This window comes from Neoarius graeffei, chromosome 11, assembly GCF_027579695.1.
Source record: "Neoarius graeffei isolate fNeoGra1 chromosome 11, fNeoGra1.pri, whole genome shotgun sequence".
Taxonomy (NCBI): Eukaryota; Metazoa; Chordata; class Actinopteri; order Siluriformes; family Ariidae; genus Neoarius; species Neoarius graeffei.
In genome coordinates this window covers 30,726,250-30,748,682 of record NC_083579.1, presented here as the reverse complement: position 1 = coordinate 30,748,682, position 22,433 = coordinate 30,726,250, and the positions used below count along the sequence as shown (strand labels likewise).

The 22,433-nt window shown below is 40.3% G+C and overlaps 1 protein-coding gene across 4 annotated transcripts in view; it reads left to right on the top strand.

Annotated features, from left to right (window-relative positions):
- bcl11ba (BCL11 transcription factor B a) overlaps window positions 1-6,164 on the top strand; it is a 69,303-nt gene extending 63,139 nt beyond the window's left edge. The window contains exons 3-4 of one of the 4 annotated variants that reach the window (XM_060933707.1): window positions 696-2,393; window positions 4,977-6,164. In XM_060933707.1, the coding sequence (XP_060789690.1) occupies window positions 696-2,393; window positions 4,977-5,035 (1,757 nt within the window). In that variant the 3' untranslated portion in view covers window positions 5,036-6,164. Of the gene's footprint in view, window positions 1-695 lie in introns of all 4 variants that reach the window. The other 3 variants (XM_060933708.1, XM_060933706.1, XM_060933704.1) reach the window with 3 other exon arrangements.
- Window positions 6,165-22,433: the final 16,269 nt, after the last annotated feature.

Genomic DNA, 22,433 nt, shown 5'->3' with positions numbered 1-22,433 from the left:
AATGCCAAAGACCTTGACACTGAATAACAAACTTAGCAAGAATCCCCCCCCGCCCCATGCCTCTTAAATCTCAGCAAGTATTTTCCCTTCTTTATTAGAAACCATTTATCTTGATGGACCCATTTTCTTGGTCTTTTTTTATTTGTTTCCTAGAGGGGACAAGCTTATTTGTTTGATAGTGATAAGAGTCCCTTAAATCACACTTTAAGTTGTTCTTTTGCAATTTAGTGCCATATTACTTTGGCATCCTAGGTCGGCCTCGATGCTCTGAGGGGTTTCCGAGTTTAGAACGTGCAGCACTAATAATTCCGTCATTTGCGAGGGGGAAGATTAAAGACGAGTTGCTATAGGAGATGTCATGTTCCCACAGTGCTAACCCATCAGAGCCCGAGTATGGAAATGCTCTTGTCATGAGCTTGTCAAGTGTGTGCAGTGCTCTTCACAGGGCAGCGGGATGAGTGAGACCATGCCTATTGCCCAGGGTATGAGGCAAATTTTGAAGCATGTCAAATGCCCCAGAGCAAAGCTTGTTCTTTGAAACATCCCATGGCTTTGCTCTGAGACCGCACACCTCATTTCAAAGTCGTGCTAGCACACACAGAATTTTTCAGTGTTTAACAGTGTTGTTAAATCCTTCTTCATTTAGATACAAATGACTAAAAGCTTCTTTTTTCTTGTCTTCTTCTTGCTTGCAGGTAGAGATGAACCTTCAAGCTACATATGCACAACATGCAAGCAACCCTTCCCCAGCGCCTGGTTCCTCCTGCAACACGCCCAGAACACCCATGGGATTCGCATCTACCTAGAACCCAATGGCTCCAACACTTCACTTACTCCACGAATCACTCTTCCTCCTCCTATTGGTGCTGAGTCAATATCACAGTCCCCTCTGACCAACTTCTTAGGGGACAGCAACCCCTTCCATCTGCTCCGGATGACAGGGCCGCTGCTCCGAGAACCCACACCGAGCTTCGTTGAGAACCGTCTCCCAAACACACCCCCCTTTGTTAGCCCCCCTCCACGTCACCACCTAGATCCCCATCGCTTGGAACGCCTTAGCGCTGAGGAAATGGGTTTGATTTCCCAGCATCCCAGTGCCTTCGAGAGAGTGATGCGCTTGACACCCATGGCCATGGAGACCCAGTCCATGGATTTCTCGCGCCGTCTGCGAGAACTGGCGGGCAACAACTCCACCCCTCCACTCTCACCCAGTCGTGCCAACCCTATGCACCGTCTGCTCAATCCTAACCCCTTCCAGCCTAACCGCAAGTCACCCTTCCTGAACACCCCTCCACTGCCACCAATGCCCCCAAACAGCACCACACCACCTCAGACACAGGACAAGAGCAAATCCTGTGAATTCTGTGGGAAGACTTTCAAGTTCCAGAGCAACCTGATAGTGCACCGGCGAAGCCACACAGGAGAGAAGCCTTATAAGTGCCAGCTGTGTGATCACGCCTGTTCTCAGGCCAGCAAGCTGAAGCGCCACATGAAGACACACATGCACAAGCCCAGCTCAGTGACAGGTCGCTCAGATGATGGTCTCTCTGCCACCAGTTCACCTGAGCCAGGCACTAGCGATGTCACAGGAGATCCCATGAAGAACAGGGATGGTGACTTCCAAGGTGAGGGACTAGGGCCAGACAATGAAGAAGAGGAAGAGGATGAAGAGGAGGAGGAACTGGAGAATGAGAGTAGGCCTGAGTCAAACTTCAGTATGGACTCAGAGTTAAGTCGTAACAGGGAGAATGGCTCCAAACCTCCAAATGATGAGAAGAGCCTCACCCTGGGTAAAATGGTAGACAATGTGGGGCTGAACTCTATTCAGCAGTACAATAACTTGATTGTTGACAATCGTAAAAGGCTTCCCTTCTCAAAGAGGGGCTCTGATGGACAGAGAGACACAGGAGATGAGGACTCTGTGGTGGAGGAAATGGATCACGTGGCGCGGGCCACTGTGAATGGCAGGAACTGTGGCTCGGGCGATTCTTTCTCAGGCCTGTTCCCCCGCAAGCCCACCCCTATCACCAGTCCCAGCCTCTCCAACTCCTCCAAAAGGATCAAAATAGAGAAAGACTTGGACATGCCCCCAGCATCTCTAATCCCCTCAGAGAACGTCTACTCCCAGTGGCTGGTGGGTTATGCAGCATCACGGCACTTCATCAAAGACCCCTTCCTCGGCTTCACCGATTCCAGACAATCGCCTTTTGCCACCTCCTCCGAGCACTCGTCAGAAAACGGCAGCCTGCGGTTCTCCACTCCTCCTGGGGACCTGTTAGATGGGGGCCTTTCTGGACGCAGTGGCACTGCCAGTGGTGGTAGCACGCCTCATCTGTCTGGGGGCCCGGGACCAGGACGTCCTAGCTCTAAAGAGAGCCGGCGCAGCGACACATGTGAGTTCTGTGGCAAGGTTTTTAAGAACTGCAGCAACTTGACGGTGCACCGGCGCAGCCACACGGGTGAGAGGCCCTACAAGTGTGAGCTGTGCAACTATGCCTGCGCACAGAGCAGCAAGCTCACCCGCCACATGAAGACGCACGGGCAGCTCGGTAAGGAAGTGTACCGCTGTGACATTTGCCAAATGCCCTTTAGCGTCTACAGCACGCTAGAGAAACACATGAAAAAGTGGCATGGTGAACATTTGATGACGAACGAGGTCAAAATTGAACAAGCTGAGAGAAGCTAAGCCAGATTACCCATTTTGCCTCACAATTTCTTGAATATAAAAAAGGGTAGCTGGATACTCTGTTTGTTTTTCTTTTCAAATAATAATAATAATAATAATAATAATAATTTGAATTAGATTCGCCTAAGAAACTGCCATCTGAGAATAAAAAAGACAGAAGCTAAGGGAAATTGGAGCGGGTCTAAACTGCCTAATTTGGCATTTTTTTTCAGTCTTTCAGTCTAACAATGGACAAATTAGATGATGTTTAAATGGAGCCTTTAACTGTGCAATAATTTCTGTATTTATTGGATTTCGTAATGTTTTGGCATGTGCAGGTGCATTTTTCTTTCCTTTATTTTGTTAATTGTCTTATTTTTAAATTCAAATGCTGTGATTTTTTGAAAATGTTGTTTTTAAACCCAGACAAAACAAAAATCTGAGATTTAATTTTTATCCACAACAGAGTACAATTTGAGAGATCTTTAGGCCGCTGCTCATGAAATTGTATATTTAAGCTACATGTAATTTCTTGAAGAGAAGCCGGGTTCAATCTTCGATTTTTAAAGAAACTGAGAAAGCTAGCTTTTTTTTTTGCTGTTTGTTTGTTTGTTTGATTATTCATATTAGGATATAAGCGGACAACAATCCTTCGACTTTGTAGCATGAACTGATTTCATACGTGTCAATCTAATTGGAAATGTAGCACTGAATGTCGTACGTGACGGTAAATCTGGGGGATTGTGGAGCTCGGGTTCTACGTAATGCAGAGAGGGAAGGTAGTTCTGGTACTAAGTACCAATCCAGACAAGACCAATCAAGCAAAAAAAATTGCTTCAGTTCTTGCTCAGATGCTAAAGGTGTACAACCTTAATTAATGACAAAAGGTTTATTTCTTTTCTCTTTTCTAATATTGACTCTTTGGTTGCTCGTTTCTCCGAGTCGTTTGCTCTGACATTTCCTGAGCAGGATGGCTAGAGCGAACTCCGACTATCAACACGACTACCTACCTAGCTATGATTACCGCCAGGTTTTTACATAAATGTGGCTAATTATAACCACACTGACATTCCACAGATAGCCATACGGTCTTATATGGGTTGATATCGAAGATTATGCAGGAGAAATACTATTTATTACCTTAGCTAGCACCTCTGATGATTCTAATGATTTAATGTACGTTGATGAACGTTCGAGCGAAATGTTGAACTGATTTAGCCAGATTAGCGGAAAGATTCAGTCATACACTCATTAATTATATGTCAAAGTGCATTTTTATGTATATACCAATTTGCAATCATTTTGAGAATTAAATTTATAATGTACTGTAAAGGTGAATACATACACACACAAGTCGTATGCACGGAAAAAAAAATGTTTTAATATGTTTAAGCGAAAACAGTAAGACTTTTTTTCTTTCTCTCTTCTCATTCAGGACTTCCTGTGATGTGTAGTTGAAGTAGCAACACGCATAAAGAATGTGCAGCTGAATTTTTTAAAGCTCCCCTTTCCTTTCCTTTCCTTTCCTTTCCTTTCCTTCCTCCCCTACTTTTTTTCCTCAACGATCACTCCCATCAGCTAAATCACACCCTCGATTCTTATATTACCACACAAGGGCCAACAATTTATAGAATCGAGGAGATATCATGGTTAAAAAAAAAGACAGAAGAAGAAAAAGAAGAGAGAAATCAGCCGCATCTCTTTGCAGTTCGTCCCCGCACTTTATGATTTGTTTTGTGCATTCACGACTTCATGGAGAAAACGGCTTCTGAGCAAGAAATTACGCGGAAAAAGGATTTTTAGTTTTGCGAAAAGGATCATCTGAGATTCAAGTGCCCGTGTTGCAAGGCTTGGCTTTCACAGCACTGGCACTATAAAAGTGAAATTAATTTATTTGGACGGTTTTTGTACTGCCGGATCAATTTGACATGAGTGTGCCTTGAATACTGATCTTCCTATTTATTGTCTCGCAAAAGACAAAATGCAACGTTTTTTTGTGCAAAAAGAAAAACTAACGTCCGTAGATGTAATCTGCTTCTAAAAAATGAACGAATCAGCGATCATACATAATTCTTGAAAAAAGATTCTTGATAAAGAGTAAACAGCACAATAGTGATGTGTATGTGTTTGGAGATATATATGCGTATGTACATATAGCACAAACACACACACATTATAGACGTATATATGTATATTTCTTCAATTCAGGATACAATGGAATCCCTTGGTAAAAACTGTACATTGTTTTCCGGAATTTTTTTTTTTTACACATTTTTTCTCTTTTCTTTCCTTCTTTTTTTGCTACAAATAGACAAGGAAGAGACTGGACGAACATCAGGAACTACAGAAACTAAAAAAAAAAGACTTTAGTGCACTCTGTCTTAAAATACGTTTACAGTATTGAAACAAGTACAAGGGTAAAATGATATTTCTGTGTATTTGTGTTTTAAACAAACAAGTATTTTTTTGTCTTTGGTTGTTTTTCTTTTTTTTCTTTTTGCTTATAAAGTTTCATTGCCACAGTGGCTATGTGTATATTGGTTTTTTGGTGACGGGGTTTTAGTATATATATATAAATATATAAATATAAATATATATATATATATTACATTTTTTTCTTGTTTACTGTAAAAGTATACCAGTATTTGTAATATTGCAGAATGCCTGGGCATTTTACAAAAGAAAAAAAAAAAAGAAAAAAAGTTTTTAAAATATTTTTTTGTTTAATTTTGCAGTCCAATTTAAACGGTGGGTCTCGATTATTTTATTTTTATTTTATTTTATTTTTTTGTCACTGTAACTGTAAAAGTCTTGAGTTTTTCGTAGCTTTCTGCCTTGGGTGTGAGAAAATAAAGACAAATTAATTAAAAAGTGAACTGCAAAAATGGAGCTCATAGGCTGAGGGGCCTGTGATGATGATGATGATGATGATGATGTCTGGATGATTCCCCCAAACATTAATACTTTGCAGGAAAAAAAAACAAACAATCTTTATCTGTATGTTTTTATTTAAGTTGGAATGGATTCTCTTAAAGACAATATACGTCTTTGTAACGGGGCTTGAAATGTTTGGACCTTGTGATGCGACGTCGCCCCCGAGCTGCCACGGTAGATCCATTTTTACATGTTCGGCAGGATAAAACGGGAAGCATTTTACATTTCTGAATATGAAATCTGTAAAGAAGGGATTAAAAGGTTGTTCAACAGCCTTTTACTGTAGCTGCATATATGACAGTAAATGTTTTTGCTCACTATTATATTGGTTGTAAATATTTTTTTTAAATGCTTACCCAGACTTTTTGCTTTTTGCTTTTCTTTGTGTGTGTTGGGAGTGGCCCAGGGAGCAGCCTGTCTTTTACCTGTTCGCCCCTCCACCCCCAGCCCTGTGTGTTCGATTCTGAGTGTAAAAATGCGGTTCTGTACGGAGCCTGCAACGTGCAGCTCTCTTAGCATGAGAAGAATAGAGCACAAATACAAACTGTTTTACTTGTCTAACTCATTTTTGCTCTTTTGTGTCATCATTTTCTTTCCAACAAGTAAAAAACACTTTAACTTCACTCACTCAATGCACACTTGCGGGTGTCTAGACAGACTGATATCAAGATCTCTCTATCTCTCTATTGATCTATGAATACAGTAGAACAATAGATTTGATTTACAGGACATAGACATAGGCACATATACATGTACCAGTTTATGAGATTTACTTCTACATACAATGAAAGTCTTTGCCTTGAACCAGAGGAGACAATGAGGAGTCACTCACACCGACCACACTCACACAGAAACATCAGTCATGGCATGGGTATGTCTCCCTATATATATATATATATATATATATATATATATATATATATATATATATATATATATATATATACACATACACACACACACACACACACACATAGTTGTGGTCAGAAGTTTACATACAGTGACATGAATGTCATCCTGGATATGAATGTCATGGCAATATTTCAATATTTGGTCTTTCAGTAATTTCTTTGAATTGTTCTTTTACTGTGGCAGAATGTACAGTATACATCTTTAATTTAAAAAAAAAACACTAGAATTTGGTTCACAAGTTTTAATTTTCTTTGGGTTTTCTGAAATCAACACAGGGTCAAAATTATACATACAGGGTCAAAAACATACAGATAGCACACCTAATATTTGGGTAAAATGTCTCTTTGCAAGATTCACCTTGACCAAACATTTTTGTTTACCATGAACAAGCTTCTGGCAGAATTCTGGTTGGATATTTCACAACTTTTTATGGTAGAATTGGTAGAGTTCAATTAAGGGTTTTTTTTTTCTTGGCATGGACTTGACTTATAAACACGATCTATATATTTTCAATAGGGTTGAAGTCAGGACTTGTTTTAAGCTTAATGTTAGCCTGTTTTATCCTCCACAACCAGCTCTGATGTGTGTTTGGGTTCATTGTCCTGTTGTAACTCCCAAGTCCCAAGTCGTGTTCAAGTTTCTGATGGTTTATGCTGAGGAATTCTGAGGTAGTCCTCCTTCTTCATTATTCCATCCACGTTGTGCAATGAACCAGTTCCACTGGCAGCAAAACAGCCCCAGAGCATGATGATCCTACCACCACCACCAGCTGGTATAGTGTCCCTCTGTACATGGTGGTCATTGTGGCCAAACAACTCAATCTTTGTCTCATCTGACCATACAGCTATCCTCCAGAAGGCTTTTTCTTTGTCCGTGTGGTCAGCTTCAAACTTTAGTTAAGCTTGAAGGTGTGAATTTTGGAGCAGGGGGTTATTTCTTGGATAGCAGCCTCTTAGTCCATTATGATGTAAAACTCACTGAACTGTAGACAGTGATCCATCAGCTTCCAGTTCATGGCAGGGCTGTGCCATGGTGATTCCCAGGTTGTTCCTGACCATCCAAACCAATTTCCTTTCAGCTGAGGGTGACAGTTTGGGTTTTCTTGAAGGAAACTGGCTTGGTAAAGTGACTTCAACTCACAATAACTTGGATACAATTGTTTGAACTGATCTTGGAATTTGCAGTTGTTTAGAAATGGCTCCAAGAGACATTCTGGAGTTATGTACATCTGCGATCCTCATTCTCAGATCTGCACTGAGCTCCTTGGACTTTCCCATTGTATTGTGTGTTGGTCAATCCAATGAGTGCTGTAAACAAACCCTTTTTATGAAGGCACAGAGAAGCTACCAGCTGTAGTCAATCATGATCACTAAAAGGAAGTTAAGAGACCTCAGCCTTGGCAAGATAAAAGACATTTTGGAAGTTTCAGCACCTCTGAATTAATAATCTAAGTGAGTATATGTATTTTTTTGACCCAATATGTATAATTTTGACCATGTGTTGATTTCAGAAAACCCAAATTAAATTAAAACTTGTGCACCAAATTTTAGTGTTTCTTTTTAAATTAAAGATGCATACTGTACAATCATTCTGCCACAGAAAAGGAACAGTTCAAAGAAGCTACTGAAATCCCAAATATTGCCATGACATTCATATCCAAGATGACATTCATGTCACTGTATGTAAACTTCTGTGTGTGTGTGTGTGTGTGTGTGTGTGTGTGTGTGTGTATATATATATATATATATATATATATATATATATATATATACACACACACACACGCATAAAAAAAAATAGCATGTCTTCAAAAAGTTAATTTTTTTGTAATTTAACGCAAAAAGGTAAACTTTCATATATTCTATATTCATTACACCTAAAGTGAAAACGTTCAAGCCTTTTTTTGCTTTAATGTTGATGATTATGTCTTATAGCTCATGAAAATCATTAGAGATCCAGTATCTCAAATTATTAGAATATTTCCTAAAATTAGTCAAAAAAGTATTTACAATACAGAAATGTCCAACTTCTGAAAAGTATCATTTAGTGTTCATTTATACACTCAATACTTTTTTGGGGCTCCTTTACCATAAATTACTGCATCAATGTTGCATGACATGGAGGTGATCAGCCTTCAGTAACACTGCTGAGGTGTTACTGAAGCCCAGGTTGCTTTGATAGCGGCTTTCAGCTCGTCTATATTTTTGGGTCGGGTGTTTTTCATCTTCCTCTTGACAATACTCCATAGATTCTGTCTGGGGTTCAGGTCAGACGAGTTGGCTGGGTCAATCAAGCACAGTAATATCATGGTCAGCAAACCATTTGGTAGTAATGTTGGCACTGTGGGCAGCTGCTAACTCCTACTGGAAAAGGAAATCAGCATCTTCATAAAGCTTGTTAGCAGATGGAAGCATGAAGTGCTCTAAAATCACCTGGCAGACAGCTGCGTGGACTTGAATAAACACAGTGGACCAACACCAGCAGCTGACATGGCACCCCAAATCATCACAGACTGTGGAAATTTCACACAGGACTTCAAACACCTTGGATTCTGTGCCTCTCCACTCTTCCTCCAGACTCTAGGACCTTGATTTCCAAATGAAATGCAAAATTTACTTTCATCTGAAAAGAGGACTTTGGATCACTGAGCAACAGTCCAGTTCTTTCTCTCCTTAGCCCAGGTAAGACACTTCTGACATTGTCGCTGGTTCAGGAGTGGCTTGATATGAGGAATGTGACGGTTGTAGCCCCTTTCCTGAAGATGTCTGTGTGTGGTGGCTCTTGATGCTCTGACACCAGTCTCAGCCCACTCCTTGTGAAGCTCTCCCAAGTTCTTGAATCGACTTTTCTTGACAATCCTCTCAAGGCTGTCCTCATCCCTGTTGGTTGTGCACCTTTTCCAGTCAGCCTTTTCAGCAATGACCTTCTGTGGCTTACCCTCCTTGTGGAGGGTGTCGATGATCATTGTCTGGAAAACTGTCAAGTCAGCAGTCTTCCCCATGATTGTAGTTGCATGTACTGAACTAGACTGAGATACATGGTATTTATACTATTTTACTCAAACTCGAAATGAAATATTCTAATAATTTGAGACACTGGATTTGAGCTGTAAGCCATGAGCTATAAACTATAATCAGCAAAATTAAAACAAAAAAGGCTTGAAATATTTCAATTTACATGTAATGAATATAGAATCAAATTTAAAAAATTGAACTTTTTCACAATATTCTAATTTTTTGAGTTGCATGAGTATACACATACTTTTTTACTGTATACACACACACACAGAGTAAAAAAGTGTTTAAAACCCCAAAATACGTTTCATATTTTAGATTTTTCAAAGTAGCCAGCGTTTACCTTGATGACACTTTACACACTATTGGCATTATCTTAACCCGCTTCATGAGGTAGTCACCTGGAACGCTTTTCAATTAACAGGTGCCTCGTCAAAAGTTAATTAATGCAGTTTCTTGCCTTCTGAATGCATTTCAAACCAAACAGTAAATAGTAAATAATAAAAATACAGTAAATAGCCCTATTCCACAGCTGTAGTCATCCATATTATTTCAGAAACCGCTCAACTGTAAGTAAAGAGAAACAGCATCCATCATTACTATAAGGCATGAAGTGACTTTTAATTCATAAAAATAAAGAAAAACCATTGAATCAGGTGTGTCCAAACTTTTGACTGATATGGTGTGTGTGTATGTGTGTGTGTGTGTGTGTGTGTGTAAACAGTTATTTCACGAAATCGAGTCATACATCAGTTGATATCTGACGAGTCATGTAGCATCGAGTTGGCTACAAACTATGTACGATGAGACTGAGTGGAATAACTGTTTTATTCTGTCCACATTCACTGGATTTTGAGAAACAGAGCATTTTTATTTTTTGCAAATTCAATAAATAAAAACTTTATCCAAAACGGCCTTGAGTAAAGTTTTTATTTTGTCCTCGGTTGGTTCAGCAACAAGCTCCCCCATTTTGTTTTTCTATACTCACGGTATATGACCTGATATCCTAGTACTAGATCAGCCAATCAGGGAGCACGATTACTCATATCCAGTGAATGTGGATAGAATATATAGAGGCACTGCCTAAAAGTGGAGTTCCCGATGAGTGTAAAATGTGTTAGTAAATAATCCCATGTTATTTTTTTAAAAAGCAAGTTAAAAATAAATGCTGGATAAAAAACCATTTATCTTATGTAAATAAAGATATAAATTTTGCTGTCAGGTGGTGAAGTGTTTATGAGATACGTTTCCTGGCACTTATGATCGGGTTCCCTTTGGTGGTACATGCACATATGTACAGATGTCGTACAGTCGCAAAAGCCATTGAAAATCAGGCCGCTCCATGACCATATTCTTTTAAGTATGGATCTTTCTTCCACTAAAATACATTACATTTTACAAAAAGCCTGTAGATAATATTATACTCTACAGCCATAGTAAAATAACATGTAAATACTCGAACATACCAACAAATGAACAAATGGCAAGATACTAAAAACACAGATACATTGAATGTTTTAATCATAATTTTATGAAAATTTCAACAGTGATTCATCAGGACTGGCATCTGTTGGGTAAGTAGAGTGGAGACGGAGATGGAGGTTGAAACAAGTGCAGAATATTTTAATAAGAAGCTGCTGAACACGTGAAACGAACAAAGATAAACTCTGACCATGAGCAAGAAAGAATTCAAGAACAAAAACCGTGACATAAGTAAAAGATGACAAAGAAGGACAGAAGCTAGACAAAGGAACCTATTGTGAACTGAATGTAAATAAGGTGCTGAATGAGGTATAATGAGACATGGGTGAGGGTGGCTAAGTGAGACAAACCCATGTGATGTGCAGGGGCTGATGGGTAATATAGTCTGGAAGCATAGGCTGTATCTGATTCTCAGTATGTACTGAAGATTGTTAAAGGGCTGATGACACGTTTTTGACATCTTTGGCGATGTTTTATAACATAAAAAGTAATTCCCGATGATCCATATAATAATTCACGAAGGCGCCTATTTTACAAGTTATGATAAAAAACGCGGCTATTTGGGCAAATTTGACGGGGCTGCAGCACCCAGGAGACGAATGAGGAGGAGGAGCTATATGACGTCAGCGAAAGAATCTTCCTCCTAACTTACCAGTTTGTTGTTGATGTGACAGGTGTTCAGTTTATCATTATTAGTATTATTATTATACATTATACATTTTATATATATATATATATATATATATATATATATATATATATATATATATATATATATATATATATATATAGTTATTATGCCTTCGCGTTGTGTTGCCGGCTTTTGCTCCAAAACCCACAAGGATGGGATAAGTTTATTCAAGTTTCCCAGAGATCCCGAGCTGCATGCGAAGTGGGTGAAGCAAGTCAGGCGCACTCGTGACAAGTGGGAGCCCTCACCAACATCCGTCCTGTGCTCTGAACACTTCGATTTGGATTGTTTTGACACCCTTCCCAGCTTAAAAGAATCTCTTGGGTGTTCAGTTCAGCACAAACGTGTGTTGCTACCATCAGCAGTGCCTACAGTATTCCGGAGGGGGTCTACTAGTAGCTATGCCGGATCCAGCAGTCGCCTGGGACAAGGCGACTCCTCCAAAGACAGTCCTCCTGTCAGAACATGTGTTGAGAAATGACATAAGATAAAGGTACGTAGAGCTATAGAGTGCTCCGACATGATGCTAAAAATAGTAACCATGCGGTCTGCGCGGCCATCTTGGAAGTCACTCGCTCCAGAGCGCTCATAGAGTACACATCATAGAGTACACATTCATGATAATCATAAATGTAATCATAAAGTTGGCATGATATCAGTCATGTATTTGCTTGTGAAAGCTTGCAGCTTTCATGTAACTGCCGCCTAGCAACGAGAGGCAAAGGGTAAAGAGGGTAGGCTATCATAGATTCTGTTCGCAAGAGATCAATACATGATTGCTTAAAAATTAGGTATTTTAACAATTTGCATCTGTTTTGTGATTATCGTGACACTTGTGTGTTATATAGAACTGTATGTCTTATCAGCACATTGAGGATCTTCCACCGGAGGCTTTAGCAAGTACTCGTAGCAACACTACACTTTACCCTTTGCCATGCGTTGTTAGGGAACGGTAGCAAGTACCCCAATGACCGACTTCAAGAATATGTAGAAAAAATTTAGAAATTATACTTTCCAAAAGTCATTTGAGCTTAGTGTATTGCATTTCCATTTATATTGTAGGTTCTTGCTGATGTTTTTGCGGAGTATGACGCAGCTGCTGAATCAGAAGCTGCAGAGTTTGTATGTACTAGTTGTGAACATTCACATTATTATCAATCTCATTTATTTAAAATCAGATAAAATCATGCCATCATGATCACTGCTTAAAGTACCAGTATTTGGTTGTTCTTTTGTTCAGAGGAAGAGCTAGCACTAGAGAGTTCACCGGCGTTTTCATGCGCCATTTCCATTGAGTAGAACAGCCAGTGAACCGCAGCGTGTTCTTCCGCTGAAGTCACAGCATGGCTGCGAGCCACGGACCCAGTTTTCTTGTGCTGTGCAATTAAAAGTTGGATATTCGCGTAACAACAGCTTCTTTTCATGTAATTATAACAGAAATCTAACATGTTTGCCATGTTGTATAGTTTATTTAAGAAATTGCATAGAGAGTCATGTTCGTGTCATCAGCCCTTTAAGTACCTACCACCTGACCATAACTGTAATATGTTCTGTGAGTATGCAAGCGAGGCGTAAAGACACAATTCGGATGTACTCTGCCACCATCTTACCTATCCTTTGACCTGGATGTTCACAGATGATGTGGAAAAAAAAATGCAACAGCAGAAGTGATTAAACAATTCCTGCTACATTTGTACAAGGAATTTGCTTTTTTCTATTTTCCTTAGGGGAATTCTTTTTCTTTGGTTACTCGGAGGCTCCAGTTGAATTATTGGATAGCGTAATGTGGTATGTTTGCATACTACAGATGTAGTAGATCATCTAGGTACCATTTGACTACTATTAAATACCTACTGAGTACTTGGACACCCTACATACTTTTTGTGTCCTAATAGTATGGAAGTGTGCATATACAGATGCAGCCCCAGACAGGAGCGTGCAGTACATGTCTTCACTAAATAGTGGCTAAATGTAGTTATTATTATAGTGTAAATAACAAAAACACTACACTCCAATGCTGATAGCAAGTGACACATACTGTCCAGAGACTGATGCAACACATCACTAAGGAATAAAACACAGAGAGGCCTGCTGTTGAAAGAAAACACAAACGGTCGTGTGATGCAACCAAATGCAAAGCAGAGTTCCATCCTGAAGTTTTTATTTCTCGGATAGCACAGCAAATTTTTTATGAATGAATTATTTTTATGCATTTATAGTTACATTTAAATCCATGAATCATGTTAGTGCCTGTTCTCACTTACATTACAGCAGCTAAAAACCATCTCAGTCTCTTTTTCAGCAAATTAATAATAAATTTATAATACAAAAAAACAGCACAGCTTATCATATAAAGTGTAAATGCCTCCATTCTGAAAATATAAAACTTTACTGCTTTACTGACGCCGACACTAGAGACTCTTTCTGTAAATGTCCTTACAGAAAAGTCACCAGAAAATATCCAATGTATATGTACATCAACACTCACTGACTACTTTAATAGGAAGTTGTTTTTGAGTCTAAGATTCCTGTTCTGGGGCGGCACGGTGGTGTAGTGGTTAGCGCTGTCGCCTCACAGCAAGAAGGTCCTGGGTTCGAGCCCCGGGGCCGGCGAGGGCCTTTCTGTGTGGAGTTTGCATGTTCCCCCCGTGTCCGCGTGGGTTTCCTCCGGGTGCTCCGGTTTCCCCCACAGTCCAAAGACATGCAGGTTAGGTTAACTGGTGACTCTAAATTGACCGTAGGTGTGAATGTGAGTGTGAATGGTTGTCTGTGTCTATGTGTCAGCCCTGTGATGACCTGGCGACTTGTCCAGGGCGTACCCCGCCTTTCGCCCGTAGTCAGCTGGGATAGGCTCCAGCTTGCCTGCGACCCTGTAGAAGGATAAAGCGGCTAGAGATAATGAAAATGAGATGAGATGAGATTCCTGTTCTTGGCTGCAGGAGTGGAACCCAATGTGTCAAGTCAAACTTATTTTTATAGCGCTTTTAACAATAGACATTGTCGTAAAGCAGCTTTACAGAATTTTAATGACTTTAAACATGAGCTAATTTTAGCCCTAATCTATCCCCAATGAGCAGCCTGTGGCAATGGTGGCAAGGAAAAACACCCTCAGACGACATGAGGAAGAAACCTTGAGAGGAACCAGACTCAAAAGGGAACCCATCTTTTTTTTTTATTCTTTCTTTATTGAGGGTAGCACTAAATACCTGTAGATAATTTACACATGGCCCTCAAAATAAAATCTCAAATAAAAAAAAAACAAATTAATGTAAATTAAAAGCAAAGCCTAAATGAAAATTACAATACAAATTTATGATTCTTAATCATAGTGTTAAATAAACCCAGACTTGAACAGCTCTTTATCTCTTTAGGGAGATTGTTCCATCCTCATTTGGATGATAAGATGATTATAACATTAACAGTTTTAACATTAAGTCTGTTTTGTTGAAGTTATAAACTGTTCATTGATGGAAACTTGAGTGCAAAACTGTTCATGACAACTGCAGTCCTAAAGTTAGCAAGTTAATTGTAGTCCTCAGCCACAAAAGCATTACTGTAAGCGTCCAGAGCATCTTCCAAGTGTGACTTTCAATCGTCCATATGGGACTGTCCTCCACAGGAGTGATATGATGAGACTCCAGCCAGACGTAGGGCATCAGGATGGATGAGACAGGTCTGAGGAGCAGAAGAGGTCAGCATCTCGGTCTCAGGATCAACATGTAACTCAGAGGGACAGACAGAGTGTGGGGGAGGGGAGAAAGAGAGCGAAAACGCAGGTTGTTAGGTATGCCCAGTGTCACCTGATGAGTAAGAACAGGATACATTTTGCGCTGAGTGCAAATAGGGACTCTGGCAAAACTAACTATGACAGCATAACTAAAAGGGGAGAGCCAGAAGGCAACACAGCCATGAGGGAGCCCCGGGACATAAAGCAGCCAGCCACTACACTGTCAACAAACTCGAGTGAGCAAGTGAGTGGGGGACTGACAGCATCCATACATCCCAGTTTTCCAAAACACTCTATGCCTAAGGACCCTTCAGATCTACACCTTTACCTCAAACACTATTAACAAAAGGCTTGACTAAACAGATATGTTTTCAGCCTAGACTTAAACATTGAGACTGTGTCTGATTACCGAACATTACTTGGAAGGCTGTTCTATAACTGTGGGGCTTTGTAAGAAAAGGCTCTGCCCCCTGATGTAGCCTTCACTATACGAGGTACCAGCAGATAGCCTGCACCTTTTGATCTAAGTAGGCGTGGCGGGTCATAAAGGACCAGAAGTTCACTCAGGTACTGTGGTGCGAGACCATTCAGTGCTTTAAAGGCCAGTCATAGTATTTTATAAACAATATGGAATTTGATTGGGAGCCAATGCAGTGTGGATATGACAGGGGTGATGTGGTCATATTTTCTAGTTCTAGTAAGGGCTTTTGCTGCTGCATTTTGAACTAACTGGAGTTTGTTAATGCACTTATTGGAACATCCAGACAGTAAGGCATTATGATAATTCAACCTGGAGGTAACAAAAGCATGAACTAGTTTTTCTGCGTCGTGTAGTGACCTTAAATTGTTTATCTTAGCAATATTTCTAAGATGAAAGAAAGCTATCCGGGTAATAAGTTTCAAATGAAAGACTGGGGTCAATAATCACCCCGAGGTCTTTTACTACTGCACGTGAAGAAACAGAAAGGCCAGCCAGAGTTACTGAGTAATCAGAAAACCTACTTCTAGCTGCATGTGGTCCTAGTACAAGTACTTCTGTCTTGTCAGAGTTAAGCAGAAGGAAATTCACAAGCATCCAGTGTCTCATGTTCTTTACACATTTCTCAATTCTATTAAGCTGGCGTGTCTCATCTGGTTTTGCAGAAACATACAACTGTGTGTCATCAGCATAATAGTGGAAACTAATACCATGCCTATGAATAATATCACCCACAGGTAACATATATAAAGAAAAAAGCAGTGGGCCTAAGACAGAACCTTGTGGAACACCAAACTTTACCTCAGTATGTCTAGAAAAATCACCATTTACATCAACATACTGATAACAATCAGTTAAATAAGACCTGAGCCAGGAGAGAGTCATTCCTTTAACTCCCACAACATTTTCTAGTCTATCCAAGAGAATGGAATGATCACTGGTATCAAATGCTGCATTAAGATCAAGCAACACAAGCAGCGAGACACAGCCCTGATCAGATGCCAACAGTAGGTCATTTACTACTTTAACCAGTGCTGTCTCTGTGCTACGATGAGGTCTAAATCCTGACTGATACATTTCATAGATGTTATTCCTATGTAGATATGAGCATAACTGCTGTGTGACAGCTTTTTCTAGAATCTTGGAGATAAAGGGGAGGTTTGATATTGGCCGATAATTTGGTCAGGTTTTTTAATCAGGGGTTTGATAACTGCTAGTTTAAAGTATTTGGGTAGCCAATCTTTAGAGAAGAATTCATTATTTTTAGAAGCGGCTCAATTACTTCAGGTATTATCTGTTTGAATAGATGTGTAGGTGAGGGATCTAGTATACAAGTTGAGGATTTTTATGCGGAGATGAATGAAATTAGTTTGATTTCTCTAAGGGAAGTAAAACATTCTAATTGCTGATCTGATACAGTTATAGTGTTATCTACAGGGTTACTTAACTTGTCACTTACATTGTCTGACCTTAAATTAGTAATTTGAATTTTTTGTCAGAGATTATTTTCAATTTTGTCAATGAAAAAATTCATGAAGTTGTTGCTACAACATACTGCAGGTGTCTATAGTGGTCTTTTTCCTGGTTAATTTTGATACAGTATTAAATAGGAATGTAGGATTATTTTTGTTATCTTCTATTAGGGAGGAGAGATATGTGGATCTAGCAGCACTAAGAGCTTTTCTATACTTCAGGAAGCTCTCCTTCTACGCTAATTTGAATGCTACCAATTTTGTTTGATGCTATTTACGTTCCAATGTAAGAGTGGTCTGTTTTAAAGTGCGAGTGTCATCATTATACCAGGGTGCTAATTTTTTCTCTCTAATCATTTTCCTTTTAAGAGGAGCTACATTATCTAAAGTATAGCGGAACGTTGACTCTAAGCATTCATTTGCCTGATGAAGTTCTGAGGGGGTTGACAGTGACCCAATCAAAGTTGATAACTCTGGGAGATCATTTATAAAGCTCTGTGCAGTAGTTGACGTGAAATGTGACGTGATGTGTTCTTCTGCTGTTGCATGCTGAGATGCTTTTCTGCTCACCACGGCTGTAAAGAGTGATTATATATGAGTTACTATATCCTTCCTGGCAGCTCAAACCAATCTGGGCATTTTCCTCTGACCTCTCTTATCAACAAGGCGCTTGTTTCCACCCACAGAACTGACACAGTGTATTTTGTTATTCGCACCATTCTGTGTAAACTCTAGAGACTGTTGTGTGTGAAAACCCCAGGAGATCAGCAGTTTCTGAAATACTCAAACCAGTCCATCTGGCTCAAACCAACACCCATGCCACAGTGAAAGTCACACTGTGAGATCACAACTTTTCCCATTCAGATGTTTGAAGTGTTGTTATTCAATAAACAATTGTGTTTTTGTTGATACGGTAAATTTTTCATCTCTAAGGAAATGTTTGTTTAACATCTATAGATAGAATGAGTCTCCAGTATCAGTGCTTTATAGGAGTTCGTAAGTTTTCCACTCAGAAAGTTTGAACTTTGTGGTTTCTTGGTAACGGCAGCATGGTGGTGTAGTGGTTAGCACTGTCACATCACAGGAAGAAGGTTCTGAGTTTAAGCCCAGTGGCCGACGGGGGCCTTTCTGTGTGGAGTTTGCATGTTCTCCACGTGTCTGTGTGGGTTTCCTCCGGGTGCTCCGGTTTCCCCGACAGTCCAAAGACATGCAGGCTAGGCTAATTAGTGGCTCTAAATTGACCGTAGGTGTGAATGTGAGTGTGAATGGTTGTTTGTCTCTATGCGTCAGCCCTGTGATGATCTGGCGACTTGTACAGGGTGTACCCCGCCTCTCGCCCATAGTCAGCTGGGATAGGCTCCAGCTTGCCCACGTCCCTGAACAGGATAAGGGGTTATGGATGGATGATTTTATGCATTATGCTGCTGTTAAGGGATTGGCTGATTAGATGACTGCATGAAACAGCAGGTAGATGGGTGTTCCTAATAAAGTTGCCAGTAGGTGTGTATGGAGTGTTCGCTGTACACCGGTGTAAATTGTTACTTTGGAGACAATAACATATAAATAAGGGAAAGTGAGCAGAGCAGAGCTGGGATGAATCTTGTGTGTGTGTGTGTGTGTGTGTGTGTGTGTTGTGATGTTTTTCTGGAATTCACAAACTGAACCCTCCTGAGGTCGAAGCAAAAAGAAAAAAAAACAACATTTGAAATGTTAACACTCATTGACAGAGCATGAGAGCCATTCTGAGGCCATTTTGTAGAAAGTACCTCGTGTGTGAGTGTGAGATGGAGGGACATGGATCTTCTCTGAGTGACGCTGGGCTCTGCAGGTGCCCGATGGCTGGCAGGCTCTGAATTAGCACTCATCCTATTATTAAGCCCCTGTTCATGCTCAACTCTCGGCGGTGTTAAATACGCCGTTCCCCTTGGTCAGCCATCAAACATCATCCCAGCTTAGCCTACTGGGCTTTCACACTTCACTCAGCAAAAAAAAAAAAAGTTCTACGTTCTCATCCAACAGGAGAGGAAGAGAGAAGAATTTGACATACCAAAGTAGACCATTTTTTTTTCTCATCTTAAAAAGCACAAAAGCACTGTGGGTCATAAATCACATCATACTGTCACACCTATACAGTTATGTTTTTATTTAATTTAAAAAAAAATAGTTTTCCCCTCTGGTTATTGACTCTAACTTCATCGTTGGCTGGAAAATTGCTTCTCATAAATCAACAGAACGAGAGGCGCAAATCTTTAATTCAATGAAAACAAAAGGCACTCTTAAATGAGAAGACACCTGTGAAAATCCTTTGTGATGGATTTGAGGTCAAGTTTATTATTTAAAAAATTTTTTTATTTTACCCAACCTCCAAAAACAAACATGGGAAAATAGAAGCCAGGTTCAAAATGAGGCATGTTGAGACAGAAACGAGAATCAGGACGAGTCTTGATTTGGCATCGGTTTCAAGGCAAAAGGGTAATTAAGCTTATCCCTGACTGGCCTGCACTTTGAAGTGCCCCATAGGGGGGATTATTCCCAGTAAAGTGAGAGAGAGAGAGAGAGAGAGAGAGTGAGAAAGGGCGAATCTGGCTTTCTCCTCACATTCCACTCGAGTCATGTGTAAGCCAGTAGGCACCAGGACGAGTCCAAGTGAGCAGAGGAACTCAGAGTCCTCGTTGTGTTGTCTGATCCACTTTCTTTCTACAGAATTCTCGATTTTGATCGCTCAGATCTTGATTCATTTTCTATAATGGCAGCTCTGAGAGTGGGTTCACATTTATTTAATATTTATGGAAGGAGTCTCCAGTGTTAGCACTTTGTCACAGAGGGAAAGCTTATTGTTTCTATAGTAACAGCTCAGTCACAGGGACTTGTATAACTAATAATAAACTGATTTTTAAAAATGTGATGTTATTTCACAACAAACAACATTCTGTGTTTCATACAGAGGTGGACAAAGTACCCAAGTTCATTACTTAAGTCAAAGTACAGATCCCACTGGTCAAATGTTACTCCGATACAAGTGAAAGCTGTACAGTCAATTTTTTACTTAAGTTAAAGTACTTGCTTTTAAAAATACTTAAGTATTAAAAGTATATTTTCTGTCAACGCATTGTTGTATTGTTGACACAACGCTTACAAAACCTCTGAAGCAACTGACTGGATTATTTTGTGAATTCACAAACTTAATGCATGCTGTGGGGCGGCACAGTGGTGTAGTGGTTAGCACTGTCGCCTCACAGCAAGAAGGTCCGGGTTCAAGCCCCGTGGCCGGCGAGGGCCTTTCTGTGTGGAGTTTGCATGTTCTCCCCGTGTCCGCGTGGGTTTCCTCCGGGTGCTCCGGTTTCCCCCACAGTCCAAAGACATGCAGGTTAGGTTAACTGGTGACTCTAAATTGACCGTAGGTGTGAATGTGAGTGTGAATGGTTGTCTGTGTCTATGTGTCAGCCCTGTGATGACCTGGCGACTTGTCCAGGGTGTACCCCGCCTTTCGCCCGTAGTCAGCTGGGATAGGCTCCAGCTTGCCTGCGACCCTGTAGAAGGATAAAGCGGCTAGAGATAATGGGGGGGGAATGCATACTGTGCATCATAGTGGTTTATGTTAAGCTAGCTAGTCAGTGACGCTCCACCTGACATGCTAGCAAACTATTTTCATACTCTAAATCATATTGGGTATCTAATGTTACAAGAAAAGAAAGATTTCTACATTGTTTATTTGGCAAGATTATGCTAAAACGTATTTCTGAAAGGACTTCAGATAAGTTAACATTATTCATGTTAGCGTAACTCCGTGTTTACATACTAACTAACAGTGTCCAAGTTAACTAGCTATGTGTTAACGTTAGCTGTAGACAAGGCTACGGCAACTTGGCAGGCAAATCCATAGAAAGTCATTTGACTAACCAGACTGCATAGTTATTGCAACGTTATCGCTAGCTCTAAAAGCACAGACAACTTCACTGCAAGCTTTCTCTTGGAATAAAATGTTTACATATCTCAATATGCTTCCACAGGATAGACGGCAAGTTTTTGTAGGATGTGATGTGGTTCGTTTTAGGTAAACAAAGCAAACATTTAAAACAAAACCTATCTTTAATCCTTTCAGAAAACCGAAACATGGGTTACAGCTATAGCAATGAGTGCGTGCATTCCCCAGAAAATCCGCCTCCTTCCATTCTGCCATCAACTGATCGTGTTAAATAACGCTGCTGAGAAAATCACTGAACTTGATTTTATACAGTCTATGGATGTGATGTGACCCTAGTGATTACTGATGCGCTGTCTCAGTGTCACTTGCGAAAAAACCAATCACGTTTTAGAAAAGAAAAGTAAAAACACTCACTTTCAAAGCTGCTTCAAAGTAATGAGTAACGACGACCTTGACAGAAATGTCGTGGAGTGAAAAGTATGATATTTGTCTTTAAAATGTAATGAAGTTAAAGTCAGAATTTTCAAAAAAATAATACTTAAGTAAAGTACAGATACTCAAAAAGTGTACAGTCCTCAAGTAAATGTATTTCGTTACTGTCCACCTCTGGTTTCACGTTTTAAAAAGGAGTCTCCTGTATCAATGCAGTGGTCAATAAGTTTTCCTTAAAAAACCCCTAAGACATGGGAAGGTCCACAGTGGAGGACATGGTGGAGTTTCCGCTTTATGGTGTCAGGATTGGAGGGGGATGCAAAATGCAGAGTACTTATTTAAAGTACACACATCAAGTAAACATGAAAACTAATAAACTAAGGTGGTGTTTACATTAGAACGTATCAGCGGATCATCAGATTAACGTTTTTAAAACGATTCGCGTGCACACAGCAATGCCAATACACGATTCGCGTGCACACAGCAACGCCAATACATGGATACGCTAATCACATGACTAATTAGACGGCACGCAAGTTGAAATGTGTCAGTGCGGCTCAGCGCTTCCTCCTCAGCGGCTGTGCTCCAAATCACTCCGCCCTGAACAGCGAGTGCCCTCTGGAGGGTGCGCACTCCGGCCCTGCGCAGCTCACAGAGCGCGCGAGTGAAGCGCACGAGCAGTGATTCAGGACTGAGCCGCT